The sequence below is a fragment of the Pterocles gutturalis genome, unplaced genomic scaffold, assembly GCF_000699245.1.
Source record: "Pterocles gutturalis isolate BGI_N339 unplaced genomic scaffold, ASM69924v1 scaffold13569, whole genome shotgun sequence".
Taxonomy (NCBI): domain Eukaryota; kingdom Metazoa; phylum Chordata; class Aves; order Pterocliformes; family Pteroclidae; genus Pterocles; species Pterocles gutturalis.
The window spans coordinates 1-12,782 of NW_010128382.1; the positions used below are offsets into that span (position 1 = coordinate 1).

The following is a 12,782-nucleotide window of genomic DNA, read 5'->3' on the forward strand; positions in this document are numbered from 1 at the left end:
GAGGTCTTTTCCAACCATAATGATTCTGTTCTATTCTATAAACAGGAGCTTTCATAGAAGTGTATGTGTAGTCCTATATATGTGTGTGTGTGTATGTGTATATATATGAAAGACTTCTCTAGTTTATAAAATATTTAGTAATTTTTTTTTAGATTCTTAGAATCTGTGGATCTGGCAGATAGTCAGAATATGGAAAGCATGTCTTCAGTGGAATTAGACGACACTTTTAACCATGTTACAGGTAAGAGCAATTGAAAGCTGATTTGCTCTTTCTTCCAACATATATATGGTCAAGATAAGGTCACAGTTACTGCTTCTCTAAGTGTATGATGTTACTTTCACAAGCAGAGCTTTAGAGAATTCTTTCAGATTAATAGACTGGAAATTGACATTACCCTATATATGGAAAAATACTTTCATAGGAGGTAGTGAATAAATTATTAAACACAGTTCGTGTTCTTAGTCATACTATATTAGATCATAAAGCAGTGTGACATAACACCCTCCCTCTAAAGGTGGATTCTGCAGAGACAGGCACTGAAACACTACTAAACAGGTGCTTGCTGAGGAGCCCTTCTAAGGCCATTGGATGGAAAGTTGTGTCAGTGGCAGAGGTGCAGCGACATGGAAAAATAATATCTTATAGACAGTTCTACAAATCCCATATTATTCCTGGAATGGTGTTTGTAGCCCAGAATAAGGATAACTAAAAGTGAATTAAACTCTAAAGCTGGTTGGACATAATCTGCATATTCGCTTCTGGCTTTTAAAATGCTGTATTACTTAGCCATTATTAACATATTGTGACAGAATGTTTCTAGAAGGGTGCAAAAGTCAAGAATAAATACTTCATGCCTAGACCATAGCGCTGCAAATTTAGAAAGAATTATGCACATATTTACTGCACTTTGTATGTGTAGTAGAGGTTGATCAGAGGAGAGACCAGGCAATCCATATTGGTTTTAGCATAAAGTATTTATGCTTTTATCCAGAAACTATTTATGCTTTTATCCAGAAAGATTACAGGGATATGAATACAGTTTATGTCAGCAGTATCATTCACAGTTACATTTGAAACATGTTCATTTTGATGAGCATTGTTATTTAACGTATACACTAATTTCTCCTCAAATATGTTAACTCTTGATATCTAATGTTTGTTTCCTGCTTACTTTGCTTTTTCCTTTTGCTATATGGTTTTCATACGTTATTAGGATTTTCATATTCCTTTGTTCAGCTTTTAGTTTTATGTGTGTACCTGTCTGCCTGTCTGTTTCTGTGTGTCCACATGATAAAAAAGGAAAATAATTAGGAAATTCTTCTTGGTTTTAGATCTTGAATCACATTTACAGAGATGTCAGCAGTTATCTGTTACAGGTAGGAAATATTTTGACCTCAAGGTTAATTTTATTTTTACTAAAGAACAAAAATATTTTTGAGAAATCAGTTCAGAGGTTGAAATAATATCTTTTGCTTATTATAGGAAGAACTATTCTAAGAGTACAAGTTTATGTAGTAGGGCAAGTTACATTTAGTTTATTTTGTTCTTAAAGGAATAGAGCATATTTATATATTCTACTTTCATTTGTTTTTTTCTACATGTTGAATTTCTGTACCCTGAATTACATCATGCTCCCACAGACTGTTGTGATTTATCTTAAAGACTGTAGTGACATGTTGTATTGATAAAACTGAGACTGAACTGGGAAGGGAAGAGAAGCTGGGAATTAAGGGAAAATGCGTACCTGCGGTGGCCATTTCCTGTATTTCAAATGTTATGGTGTTTAATAGGTATGTATGGCTTTTTGTGTGTGTGTTGTTATTTTGCAGTATTAACAGACCATCAGGATTTGAGTAACACAGAACTGAAAACTATTCTGAACAGCAAGACTCCTCAACAGTATCGCATTAGAGCAAAGCTGAGAACTTACAAACCCCAGAAGCTCTATCAGTCTATTAAACTTCATTGTTCCAAATGCAACACTTTGTAAGTGTTTCACACAATAGAAGTAATTAGGAATAGTTCTATATGTTTTGGGATGCCTAGATTTTCAGTATATTTTCATCCTCTTTTTTTGGGTAAAATGAACTGAATGTAAATGTATTTCATTTTGAGAAAAGATTTGTAACTCACTGGTAATAGGTAGGAAAATTTTAAATCATCAGATGCGTTCCATTTACAGAATCCTGTGAGTGATTTCAAAAAAATAATTTATCTTTATTTTCATATTTATCAGTGTGGTTTTTCCCATACTGGAATTGTATTTAAGTACCTGTTTCTGTATTGTGATTTTAAAACAGGATATGCAAAAAGTGTGATGCATCACCAAGTGAATGCATAAAATGTATTTGACTAAAGACATATCTTCCAGAGAAGGCATCTTTTCTGGATCCAGAAATATCAGAGAAACACCATTCACCTTGGTATTTTTGTCTTTTTTGTGACCTGAATCAGTTCACTGGTCACTTTATCATTGTTATTTCCCCTTTAATGTCATTTTTCATTGTATCAAATAATGCTTAGTCAAATAATTGTGTGCCATTTCTGGGGTATATTAATCCAAAAATGAAAAAAAGTTTGACTGAAATTGCCTATTTTTGATTAAACTACTGAGTGACGTGCATAACAGTGCTATTTATGATCATCTGAATCCTGTATCACTTTTTTTTGCCTGACTTAGCCTAGAATCAGTCCCAAGCAAACAGCTTTATTGTTACTGGTGTAAACTATTGCTTTCTTTAAATGATGGCACATTAGCATTCTCCTCACCTTTTGAATTTTTTTCCACACTCAAGATTTGTTAGATACAAACATCACTGAGATGAGAAAATGCCCCTACTATCCTTCTCTTACAGCTTTTGGATGCAAAGTAGCATGCTTGCAGCTTTAACAATATCCGTCCTTATCAGATGTTGTTGTAACATGCTCTTGCTTGCTAATGTAAGAGGAAGTGCTTCATCATCTTCTCAACATAGAAGTACATGGTCTTTACTACCAAGTATAAAAAGGAGATAATTACCAACTGTCTCATCCAGTTCTGTCACTTCTTTTATATATTTGCCAACTTTGTATAGTGATAACCAGATACAATTGATAGAATTGTTCCTTATGAACTTTATCCTTACCCCACAATTTTCCATTACTACTGTAGCCTTTTTATATATTCTTGACTTGTTAATGTCTTCATTTCTGTTAATTGGAGTGTCCTCCTGTTTCACATATTGCTGCCTTCTCTTTGCCACAGAATTAGAGCAGACTTTTAACCAGACAGATTCGTGAGGCTTTAATTAGTACATTTCTTACTACTACTACTGCCATCCTGCTGCAGTGATGAGACTACTTGCAGTGCTTTTCCAGACATTTAGCTTCTCTTTTCTCAACTGTGTGCATCAGGTGGAAGGAATCAGTGAAATACAGTGGAGCTGTACTGCAGCCTGGATGAGTTAAGAGGCCCAAGAAGGAAACATGATTTAGGGGCATCCTTCTCCTACATATTCTGCTGTGGCAGAAGTTGTTCTTTCATGTTTTAGCATATGCTGAAGAGCCTGACTGAACAAAGTTCAATGCAAGTTTGATCCTTTAACACTTTATGCAGTAAGATGCATATAATGCTTGGGATTTAAAATCCTTGTGAGAGATGTAGCTTTATTTTCTAGACTTCAACTGGAAGCTACTCTGTAAATAGCAAAATATCAATATACGTGGATGTAGTTTTATTCATGTATCCACATTATAGAAGTTTCAACCCTTGTGTGTAGCTTAGTTCAAAAACGATTCATTCCATTCCTGCCTCTCCGGGAAATCTGCGGGCAGGCTGTAGAGACTGGAAGAGTTTAATGGTTATGTCTGGAAAGATGACCTGTTATGTTTGGTCCATTGCTTTTGCATTTAAATTAATAGCACAGGAACACAGGTGGAAGAAGTTCATGTGAACAACACTGTGTTCATTTCATGAAAGTTCAGGTTCAGGAAGACCTCTTGTTCTACAGTTCTACAGTCATAGCAGAAGAATATAAAAGTTTGGTTTCACAGGAAGGATTTGTTCTGTTCACTGGTAGAAACAGCTGCTCTTGGGTTCAAAAGTGAAATAATCAGAAGTTTGAACTCTGAAGTTTGGCACCTACTTTCCTCAAGTGTTTTATGAAATAGCCCAACTGTTTGCGTTTTTTTTCATTGTCCTTTTTGTCACAGTTCATATTCCACCTGAAGCCAGCAGGTCTGTCTTGCTTAGGAGAAAACATTCTAATGCATCTTTGTGTGTCAACCACTGGCTTTTTGTCTGTTGTTGGTAATATTGGTAAAATTTGAATGGCCTGCGTTACTTCTCTGTGGGTGACAACTGGAAATGCACGAATGGTGCACTGTAGCATGACAGGAAGGAAACTGTATGGTGCAGAGTTACAGATTTTCTCTTTACAGTATATATGTGAAGCTATTCTACTCTTTTTTTCCTCTTTTTCCCCCTCAAAATATGCAAAGTGAAGTAGGCTAGAACATAAAAATTGAAATTATACGATGACTTACATGGTCTTTCACTCCACTGAAGTGGTATGCAGTTGTGTGGCCCTTTCAAGGCCCAACTGAAATCACATAAAGCTGATACAGTTGTTTTTCCATGGATTTACATATGTGTGGATGAAGTCACTAGGCTGCTTCTGCTCCTAGGTAGGGTTAGATTTCTTAGCATATTTATTAACATGGAAATGAATTATCTGATCTGAATTTGCTATACAACTTTAAATGTTTAAACTGATATAACAGCAAAGTTATTTTTCCTTATATACTTTAACTCTCATGACTGTATCTTAATATTTATTCAGAGTACTGTCATCCTTGTTGCTATATTGCCTAAGGAGAAGCTGTTAGAATTTATTTATTCATTTTGGAAATGGTTTTAGGCAAGAAGTTCCAGATGGAGATGCCTTTGACTTTATTTTACAAGGCTCTGCCGTTACTGCCCCAAACCCAGAATTGCACAATACATCCTGGTATGATACTGTAATGTGGACTACACAAGACCAGAAACAAAGGAAAATAACTATCCATTTTGTAAAGCATGATGAAATGCTTCAACAGCCTGAAGATACTTTGCTTATGATAGAAGGTAAGGTAAACTGCAAATACACCACTTCTTGTGGCACAGTGTCCACTCTGAGTATCTACAAAGTTAAGATATGTTGAATTTTTATTCATTGTAAGTAGTGGTGATCATAAAGGCATCTTCAAAGAAAATTAAAACTCAGCTGGAATTTTAAGTTACTGCTGTGCAAACAGGAAAAAGTAATCTGTGAAGGTCTTGTAAGGTGCTTCTGTCTATTTTACAACTATACCAATAAGTTTATTGTTGATTCTGATAAAATTAATATCTGAATATGTTTTTTCTAGCTGTGCTTACTGATTTTTTTTCAGTTCTGATTTGAAAACTCACTGAGTCTTCTAAAAAAACCCTATTTTTAGTCTTGTGAAAAAGTACTGGAAGGCTTCTGATAATACAAGCCTACAATTAACTTTGTCAGCCTCTGGATGTCAGTGTTGTTTCAGTTTAATAGAGCTTCTCACAGCATGAGGTTTTTTTGGATTGGTTCGGGTTTTATCAGACTTCCTCAGGGAAGTCTGATAGCCACTGATTTTTAAAATGATTTAGCATGAATACTAACAAGGAATGTTTTGAATAGAATAAAAATAATAAATAATTGCATATAGTACAATTCCTGATTTAAAACAAAATCTTAAATTTTGCTCAAATAAAGGTGTGAATAAGCAATTCTAAGTGAGGTGGTCCTTTGTGTAAGCGTTAATGACAAAACCCCTTCTGTTTTTTGCTCTGTTTTATATTCAATAAGTTCTGATAGTTGCTTTATTTCTGACATATTCCAAACTGTGGTTTGTTTTTAGTTTTTTTTTTAATCTAACCTTACCTTTGTGAAAACAAAAGAAAAAAGAATCTATTTCTACTCTGTTTTCCCAAAATAAATGAGCAATATAACTTGATAAGTCTTTTTTCAGATATTAAAGTGCCAGCAGCTAAGTATGTGTGTATATGTATGTGGATATATGAGCTTCATGTTGGAGCACAAGGAAGAGGCATAATCAGTGTTTCAGCACTTTTTTCCTGAACACTGATTATGAACCTTGCCAAAGCTACATGCTATTTTAATTTTTATCTTCAATTTTTTGAAGTCTACCTAGAAGTCTTCCCAGAACTTTTTCAGATACAGGCAACCCTCAAAGGCCAAACACATTATGACATTTAATAGACAGACGTGGTCTAGATTCTACTCATTTGTTAAATACAAGCAATTTGCTCTTCTAGAACACAATACTCTATTCTTCCTCATAATCATTATGCTGAAGCAAGGACTTCTTTTTGAGTGTTTGGCATCTATTTGGCTGGAATTGAGGAAATAGTTGGATAATGGACAGAATTTTACATGAGCCTCCACAGGGAGTGAGAGGAATCCATAACCACTGCTACAGATTAGTTGACCTGAAGAGTGAAATGTTATGGTTAACAAGTAGATTAATGCTCCTTGCATATCCTCATTATTTGTACATGAAATCACTGTGATTCATATCATTGTCAGCCCATGGTAATTCTCTGTGTTTTATGCCGGTCTCTTAGAAGCCAGAATACATTTGCTCAATTTAGCTTTGTATTACAGCAGTGTTGAAATTCTGGAGAACTTTTAGCAATGTTAGTTAAAATTACCCTGATTTTTGTATGTTAATCCCTTGAATGAGAGTTCAAATGTATATGAGAGGTTTTATCTCTGTCACTGTACTTGGAGGACCTTTGCTTTCTAACCTTTTGGGAAGCCATTTCAAATATCTATGCCTCTGTTTTCTTTATTTTTTTTTTACTAGATGTTAAGTACATTGAAGAGGTTTCATGTTGTGCATTTTTTCATTACCAGTAATAATGCAATTTTATTGATTTTATTTTCTTCTCTAGTTAATTCTGCAATACAAGTAACAAATATATGCAGTAAATATTTTACAGTACAATGTAATTATTTGTCATAGTCTTTGAAACACCTTTGTTGTAGTTAGTGGTAAACAACACAGTTGTAGAATATATTTATTTTAAAACAGTTGGCTTGCTTTTTTTATTGTTGTTCATCAGCTGATTAAATAATTATTTTTATTGAACTATGTCTAAATAACTGTTTTCTGTGTGTTAAATTAAATTTGCTACATTTCCACTGAGTTGGTGAAATGTCAGAAAGATTCCATAACCAGTTCTGCAATCCATACTACAGAGACTGAAGGCAGGTTATCCCATGATCTATAATAAATTTGAAGAACTTTTTCCTGTCACTGGAATTGGAAAATATCAGGGTTCCAGCTGTAATATATTAAATTTCTGCTGTGTTCCTGCCATGACCCCAATTTAGTAGCACTCAAATTAGCATGAAGTTTGGTGGTTCTGCATTTCCTACCTCATGTCAATTATGAAATGATTGAATAACTACTTTTTCCTAAACTACTGGTTAAAAATTAATAGATTCTTGCCACTTAAAACCTGAAAAAAACACTTATTTAGGAGAAATTGCATGAAGTTAGGGGTGGGTTGGTTGGTTTTTCTCCTAAGAAAATTGCTAGTAAAATCACAGGAGAAATTGTATGAAAGTGATGCTAACTAAATGCTTACAGTGATAACTATGAGGAAGATATTAAGGCATCTGCTCTGATAAATGTCCATGTTTGATTCTTTGAGTCTGTTGTTCAGTTACAGTGAGAAGGCTGTGGACCATTATTTCAGTTTTCTGTAGCAGATCTCAATTTTTATTGAACATCCTAAAATCAACATCTAATCAGACAAGAAATGCAAGCTGTTCAATGTATTCTTGATTGCAGTTTAAAAAAACATGTTTTTCTGTTTTTAATAGGTGGAACACTAAAAGAAGTCTGGAAGCTTACAAAAAGATTTAAATGTGTTATTCCTGTGAGATCAACAGAAGATGATCTTGAATTATTAGATCTTTCAGCTCCTTTTCTGTTACAAGGGAACATAAAATATTATGGGTAGGTTAAAAGTATTTGTTGACATTTTAATAGTTGCAGTATTAGATATAATTTTCTTCAGTAATTCAAACCACAGTGCTCAAGGGATAACTTAACTCAAAGATTCTTTGATGCAAAATATATAACATGATCAGCAGTACTGAGATCAGGGATGAAATGTCATACTGTTTCCTCATATCAAAGGACTCAACTGCAGTTGGGCTTAATCTTGCTCTACAAATCTTATGCCCTTAATTACACAGCACCCTAGGTTTAGTCTTGCCTGTGGTGTGTGGGTAGGGCAGTACACTACAAAGAGGGGAATGCACATATGAGTCTCTTTAGACTGTGCAATGCTTAATTCTTCCTCTTTTAGTCCAGATCTCCCATTTTCTGGCCAGAGAAATACCATTTTCTCATCTTATTTGTTAGATTACAGTCAAAACTTTACAGTTGCTTTAAAAGTGTGTGCTGGTTTTTTTTTGTACACAGAAAATACTTTTCAGGCTGTCAATCCATGTCTCATTCTCTCTCTCATTCCTAGTATTGAGGAAGCTTGGGTTTTGGAAGAAATAGGGGATTTTGGACGGCCTTTCCTCACCATTTGTCATTTATTGAGATCCACAGCACTGGAAATGCCGTACCTATTTGTGGATGTCAGTCACTGTAGAGACAACTTCGATGGGTTTCTGAATTCCGCAGTTCCAGGGTTGTGGAATACGATATGCGCATCTAAGTGTGATTCTGTGCTGTGTTATGCAATACCATGCTCCTACTTGGTGAGAGCAAGCAGCAGTATGTTCTCCCAGTACTGCACAGCAGCATGCAGTCACCAAGCTCAGAAATACCAGTCTACTTCATGCAAGCTAATGAGTCCTTCCTCTCACCAGTCCTAGTAAGTTTGAGCAGAGCACTGTATAGCACTACTTCAGTCCTCTAAGCAGTAAAAAAATTTCTGTGCAGAAATATTGCGTGTTTCACATGAACCCTAAAGTTTCCCATAAGGGCCTCATAAAATGAATACAGATAATTTTTTTATGTTTGTCATATATTGTTTTGACCTTTCCAGATATGGCTGTCCACAGCTTTTTTAAATAAAGGCAATATATGGGTACTCCTACTGGGACTGGATCTTCACGAGTACAAAGTATTTCCCATTGCACTTTCATAATCCATGTATTTCCCCAGCTACACACAACTCGTCTTCAGACATTGTTCTCTGTTTAAATGGCTGTGTAGTAGAATGAAAAGCAAAGTTATTTTTGCTGTAGGAATGAGCTTGAATACCTGTATAAATATTATATATGTTTGCATATGCATGTATATTCGCATATATATGTACAAAACTAAACACACATGCACTTGCATATAAAAAACAAAATTCAGAGCTGTTACTTTATTGGAGTTTGGGTGGGTTTTTTAAAGCAAAAAAGTAACTTAATTGAGCTTGGCTTTATATCACTTAAGCAGAACTAGTGCTATTGATTTTTGTAACACGTTTTGCATGTAATTCTAAAAGATAATAAATGTCTGTTTTAAGCGCAGAAGCTTAATTTGGAAAAAATAGTTGTTCTGTAATTTTATTTCATGAGGTAAATGAGAACAACTTTGAAAGCAGTTCTTCAATATTTTTGTCCACTTGCATCATTTGCCTACTGTCACATGTAAAATTTATACCAGGAATAAAAGTGATTGTTTTAATAACTGATAATTAGTATTTTGTAATGTAGGTAAAACCAAATTTCTCCTCTAACCCTGTTGTGGTTTTAGTGTGCTACAAATTCAGAATCATTCCTCCTTTTACAAAGTGAGATGTTGGTTCTCTTGCTAAACAACGAAGTAGTGACGTGCATATATGTTTAGCAGTGACATATCAATGTATGTTTAGCAATGTAGTGATCTTAGAACCATAGAATGGTTTGGGTTGGAAGGGACCTTAAAGATCATCAAGTTCCAACGCCCCTGCCATGGGCAGGGACACCCTCCACTAGACCAGGTTGCTCAAAGCCTCATCCAGCCTCCCCTGGAACGCTTCGAGTGATTGAGCATCCACAGCTTCCCTGGACAAACTGTTCTGGTGTCTCACCACTCATCGTAAAGAATTTCTTCATTACGTATAATCTAAATTGACCCTTTTTCAGTTTGAAACTGTTGTCCTTTCTCCTGTCACTACAGGCCTTAGTCAAAAGTCTCTCTCCATCTCTCTCATAAGCCCTTTTATATATTGAAAGGCCGCAATAAGGTCTCCCTGGAGCGTTTTCTTCTCCAGGCTGAACAACCTCAGCTCTCTGAGCCTTGATGTACAGTTTTCCTCCTTTCTATTCACTGAGGTGGTCTTTTCCAGACCAGAGTGATTTATTTCTTCTCAAGGATAATTCAAAAGCAGCATTAAGGGTTTTGATGTGGTCTAAAGCTTGTGTGTCTGGTAAAATTGTTATTTTAAATAGCAATAGAAATACTTCTGCACTCCCACTAAGTTTTATTTATTTTCTGTGCAGAAGCTTGTAGTATAAATAAATCAGTCTTTGGATAATTCTCAGTATCATGTTTTAAATGCTAGGTGCAAGCAGTGTTCAACTCCAAAGCCTATCAGGAGCCTAAGTTCCATTGCAGCACAACAGCAACCATCATGGGAACCAGCTGAAATAGCACAAGGTCAGCTGTCATGATATTGTCCTGAAATACTTTTGTGCCTTGATTTGTGCATCTAATTTATGGTTATGCTTGAGTATAAAGCTGTAAAATGTATTCATCTTTTACCAGTTGAAATAACATATTTACTTTTGAAACCACTACAGTATGAATGAAGGGATTTTATTTGTTGAATAGTTTCTTCTACCATAGGTGTCATTAGTAACACCTACATAGTACAGATGTGATGAATTTTTTGTTGCAGATGTCATTTTTAAACTGTGTACGTGCTTGCAGTCCTAGATGTTAGTCTTGCTTTTCCTTTTGAAGATACAGTTTTTCTGACCTGAACTAAAGAGAGTCTTGTTTAATGACTAGTACAAGTTAGACTTCTATCTTCTGTAAGCCTTATCAATGCAAAGCATATTCCAGAGAGTCTGCAAGAAGTAATATTCAAATGAAAGGTATTATACCATAACATACATGTGTGTTCCATGCTTTGTGTTTTCTTTGTGTTACTTTATGTAGTCAACACGTTCAAATGTTGGAGGTAAAATGGAGCTTAAATCTTCACAACACATTAACGAAAAAGAATATTTTCATGTTTGTCAATTCATGTTCTAACATATTAAGTTAGACTATTTAGCAGTATCTAAGATTGGTAAAGGCTTTATAAAAGAAAAAAAATTCAAGCAATATGGTGGTTCTTTTAAATATACTGTGATTATATTCTATTAAACAAATGTAAAGTAATATATAACTGGCAGTCTTACGGCACCTGTGATTGAGAATTCTCAAAATGAAAACAATATTCATTAAATGTTTTCTGTCATTTATACTATTTTATGTATATTATTCTTTTATCATCTGTATTTTCAGACTAAATGATAACTTGCAAGTATATCAGATCAAAGATAAAATGACTAGCCAGTTTTAGTAGATACATACTTCTAGAAGAGACTGATGCAGAATTGCAGTAACTGTGTATGTTTAAGATCCTTTATGTTCGCAGCATATGTTACTGCTGCCAATAGGAGAATGACTATAGTCATTTATTTATGCTTCAATATTTTCAGAACTGCCAGCAAAGTTTTTCTGAATAAGACTTTGCCTCATAGCTTTTACTGCATCATATGAAATAAATTGTTTTCCTCAGAAGATATGTTTTCAGGTGGAATGCTATCTTATTATCACTGAATTAAGAGACAGTCTCCTTTAATCTTCCATGGATAAAAGGAGTAGGAGAATCCTACCAAGGTAGGATCTAAGATCTAAGCAAATATCAGCATTTCTTTTTCTAGGATGAGAATAAGTAGTTAAAAATCTTTCTGCATTTTTATAAAATCATCTATTAAAATGTTTCTAGGTAAATTGCAATGTGCGCTCAAAATACAAACCACATTTTGCTATTAAGAGCCTCTGTTTTTTGGCCTGTCAATTTACACTTTTAATGACAGTATTCAAAGTCAGTTACTATTAAAGGAGGGATATTGTCAGCTTGAGTTGCTCTGTTTTGTCTTGCATATTCACTCTAAGAAACGTATCAATTTTTTTTTCTTCAGTTTTAGGTATTAAGCCACTCCAGTATGTTTTTATTATGAAGTTTACACTAGTTGATGGAACAGGAGCACTAAATGCATACCTTGTTGATTATGTAAGTAAATCTAGGTAAAGGTAGACTCTTACAGGTTATGTGGTTTTGGATTTTATTTGTTTTTAAAATAGCAAATGTATGTACAGAAATATTAATTCTATGTTACCTGCAGTGTTCTGCAGGGACAGTTGCAAGTGCTATAATGTTATTAATACTGCCCATCAATGAAGATGCTCAGAATGTAATTTTTAGTAATAAAGGCAAAACTGAAGCTTATAGATAGATTATTTGGTATTTCCACAGACTTCTTTACATTTCCAGGGCTGAATTTCTCTTTTACTGGCAATGTTAAATTATTTAGCCTAAATGCTGGGAGTGTTTCAGGATTTATGCAGGTAACTTCTGGATTAGTTCAAAATCTCATTACCTACTTTTTTAACTCAGTAGAATCTATTCATTCAGTAATTCTTGATTTTTGTTTCATATGACCATGAGGTAGAAGAGGCCTTCCTATTAACCTATCTTCAGTTTTCTCTGAAGCAATTTAAGACC

The 12,782-nt window shown here is 34.5% G+C and overlaps 1 protein-coding gene across 1 annotated transcript in view; it reads left to right on the forward strand.

Annotated features, from left to right (window-relative positions):
• Window positions 1–152: 152 nt before the first annotated feature.
• LOC104466246 (protection of telomeres protein 1-like) overlaps window positions 153–12,782 on the forward strand; it is a gene marked incomplete at its 5' end in the record, with an annotated part of 16,508 nt that continues 3,878 nt past the window's right edge. The window contains 7 exons of the mRNA XM_010079605.1: window positions 153–241; window positions 1,333–1,377; window positions 1,831–1,987; window positions 4,900–5,105; window positions 7,891–8,026; window positions 10,566–10,660; window positions 12,199–12,290. Coding sequence (XP_010077907.1) covers window positions 153–241; window positions 1,333–1,377; window positions 1,831–1,987; window positions 4,900–5,105; window positions 7,891–8,026; window positions 10,566–10,660; window positions 12,199–12,290 — 820 coding nt within the window. The remainder of the gene's footprint in view (window positions 242–1,332; window positions 1,378–1,830; window positions 1,988–4,899; window positions 5,106–7,890; window positions 8,027–10,565; window positions 10,661–12,198; window positions 12,291–12,782) is intronic.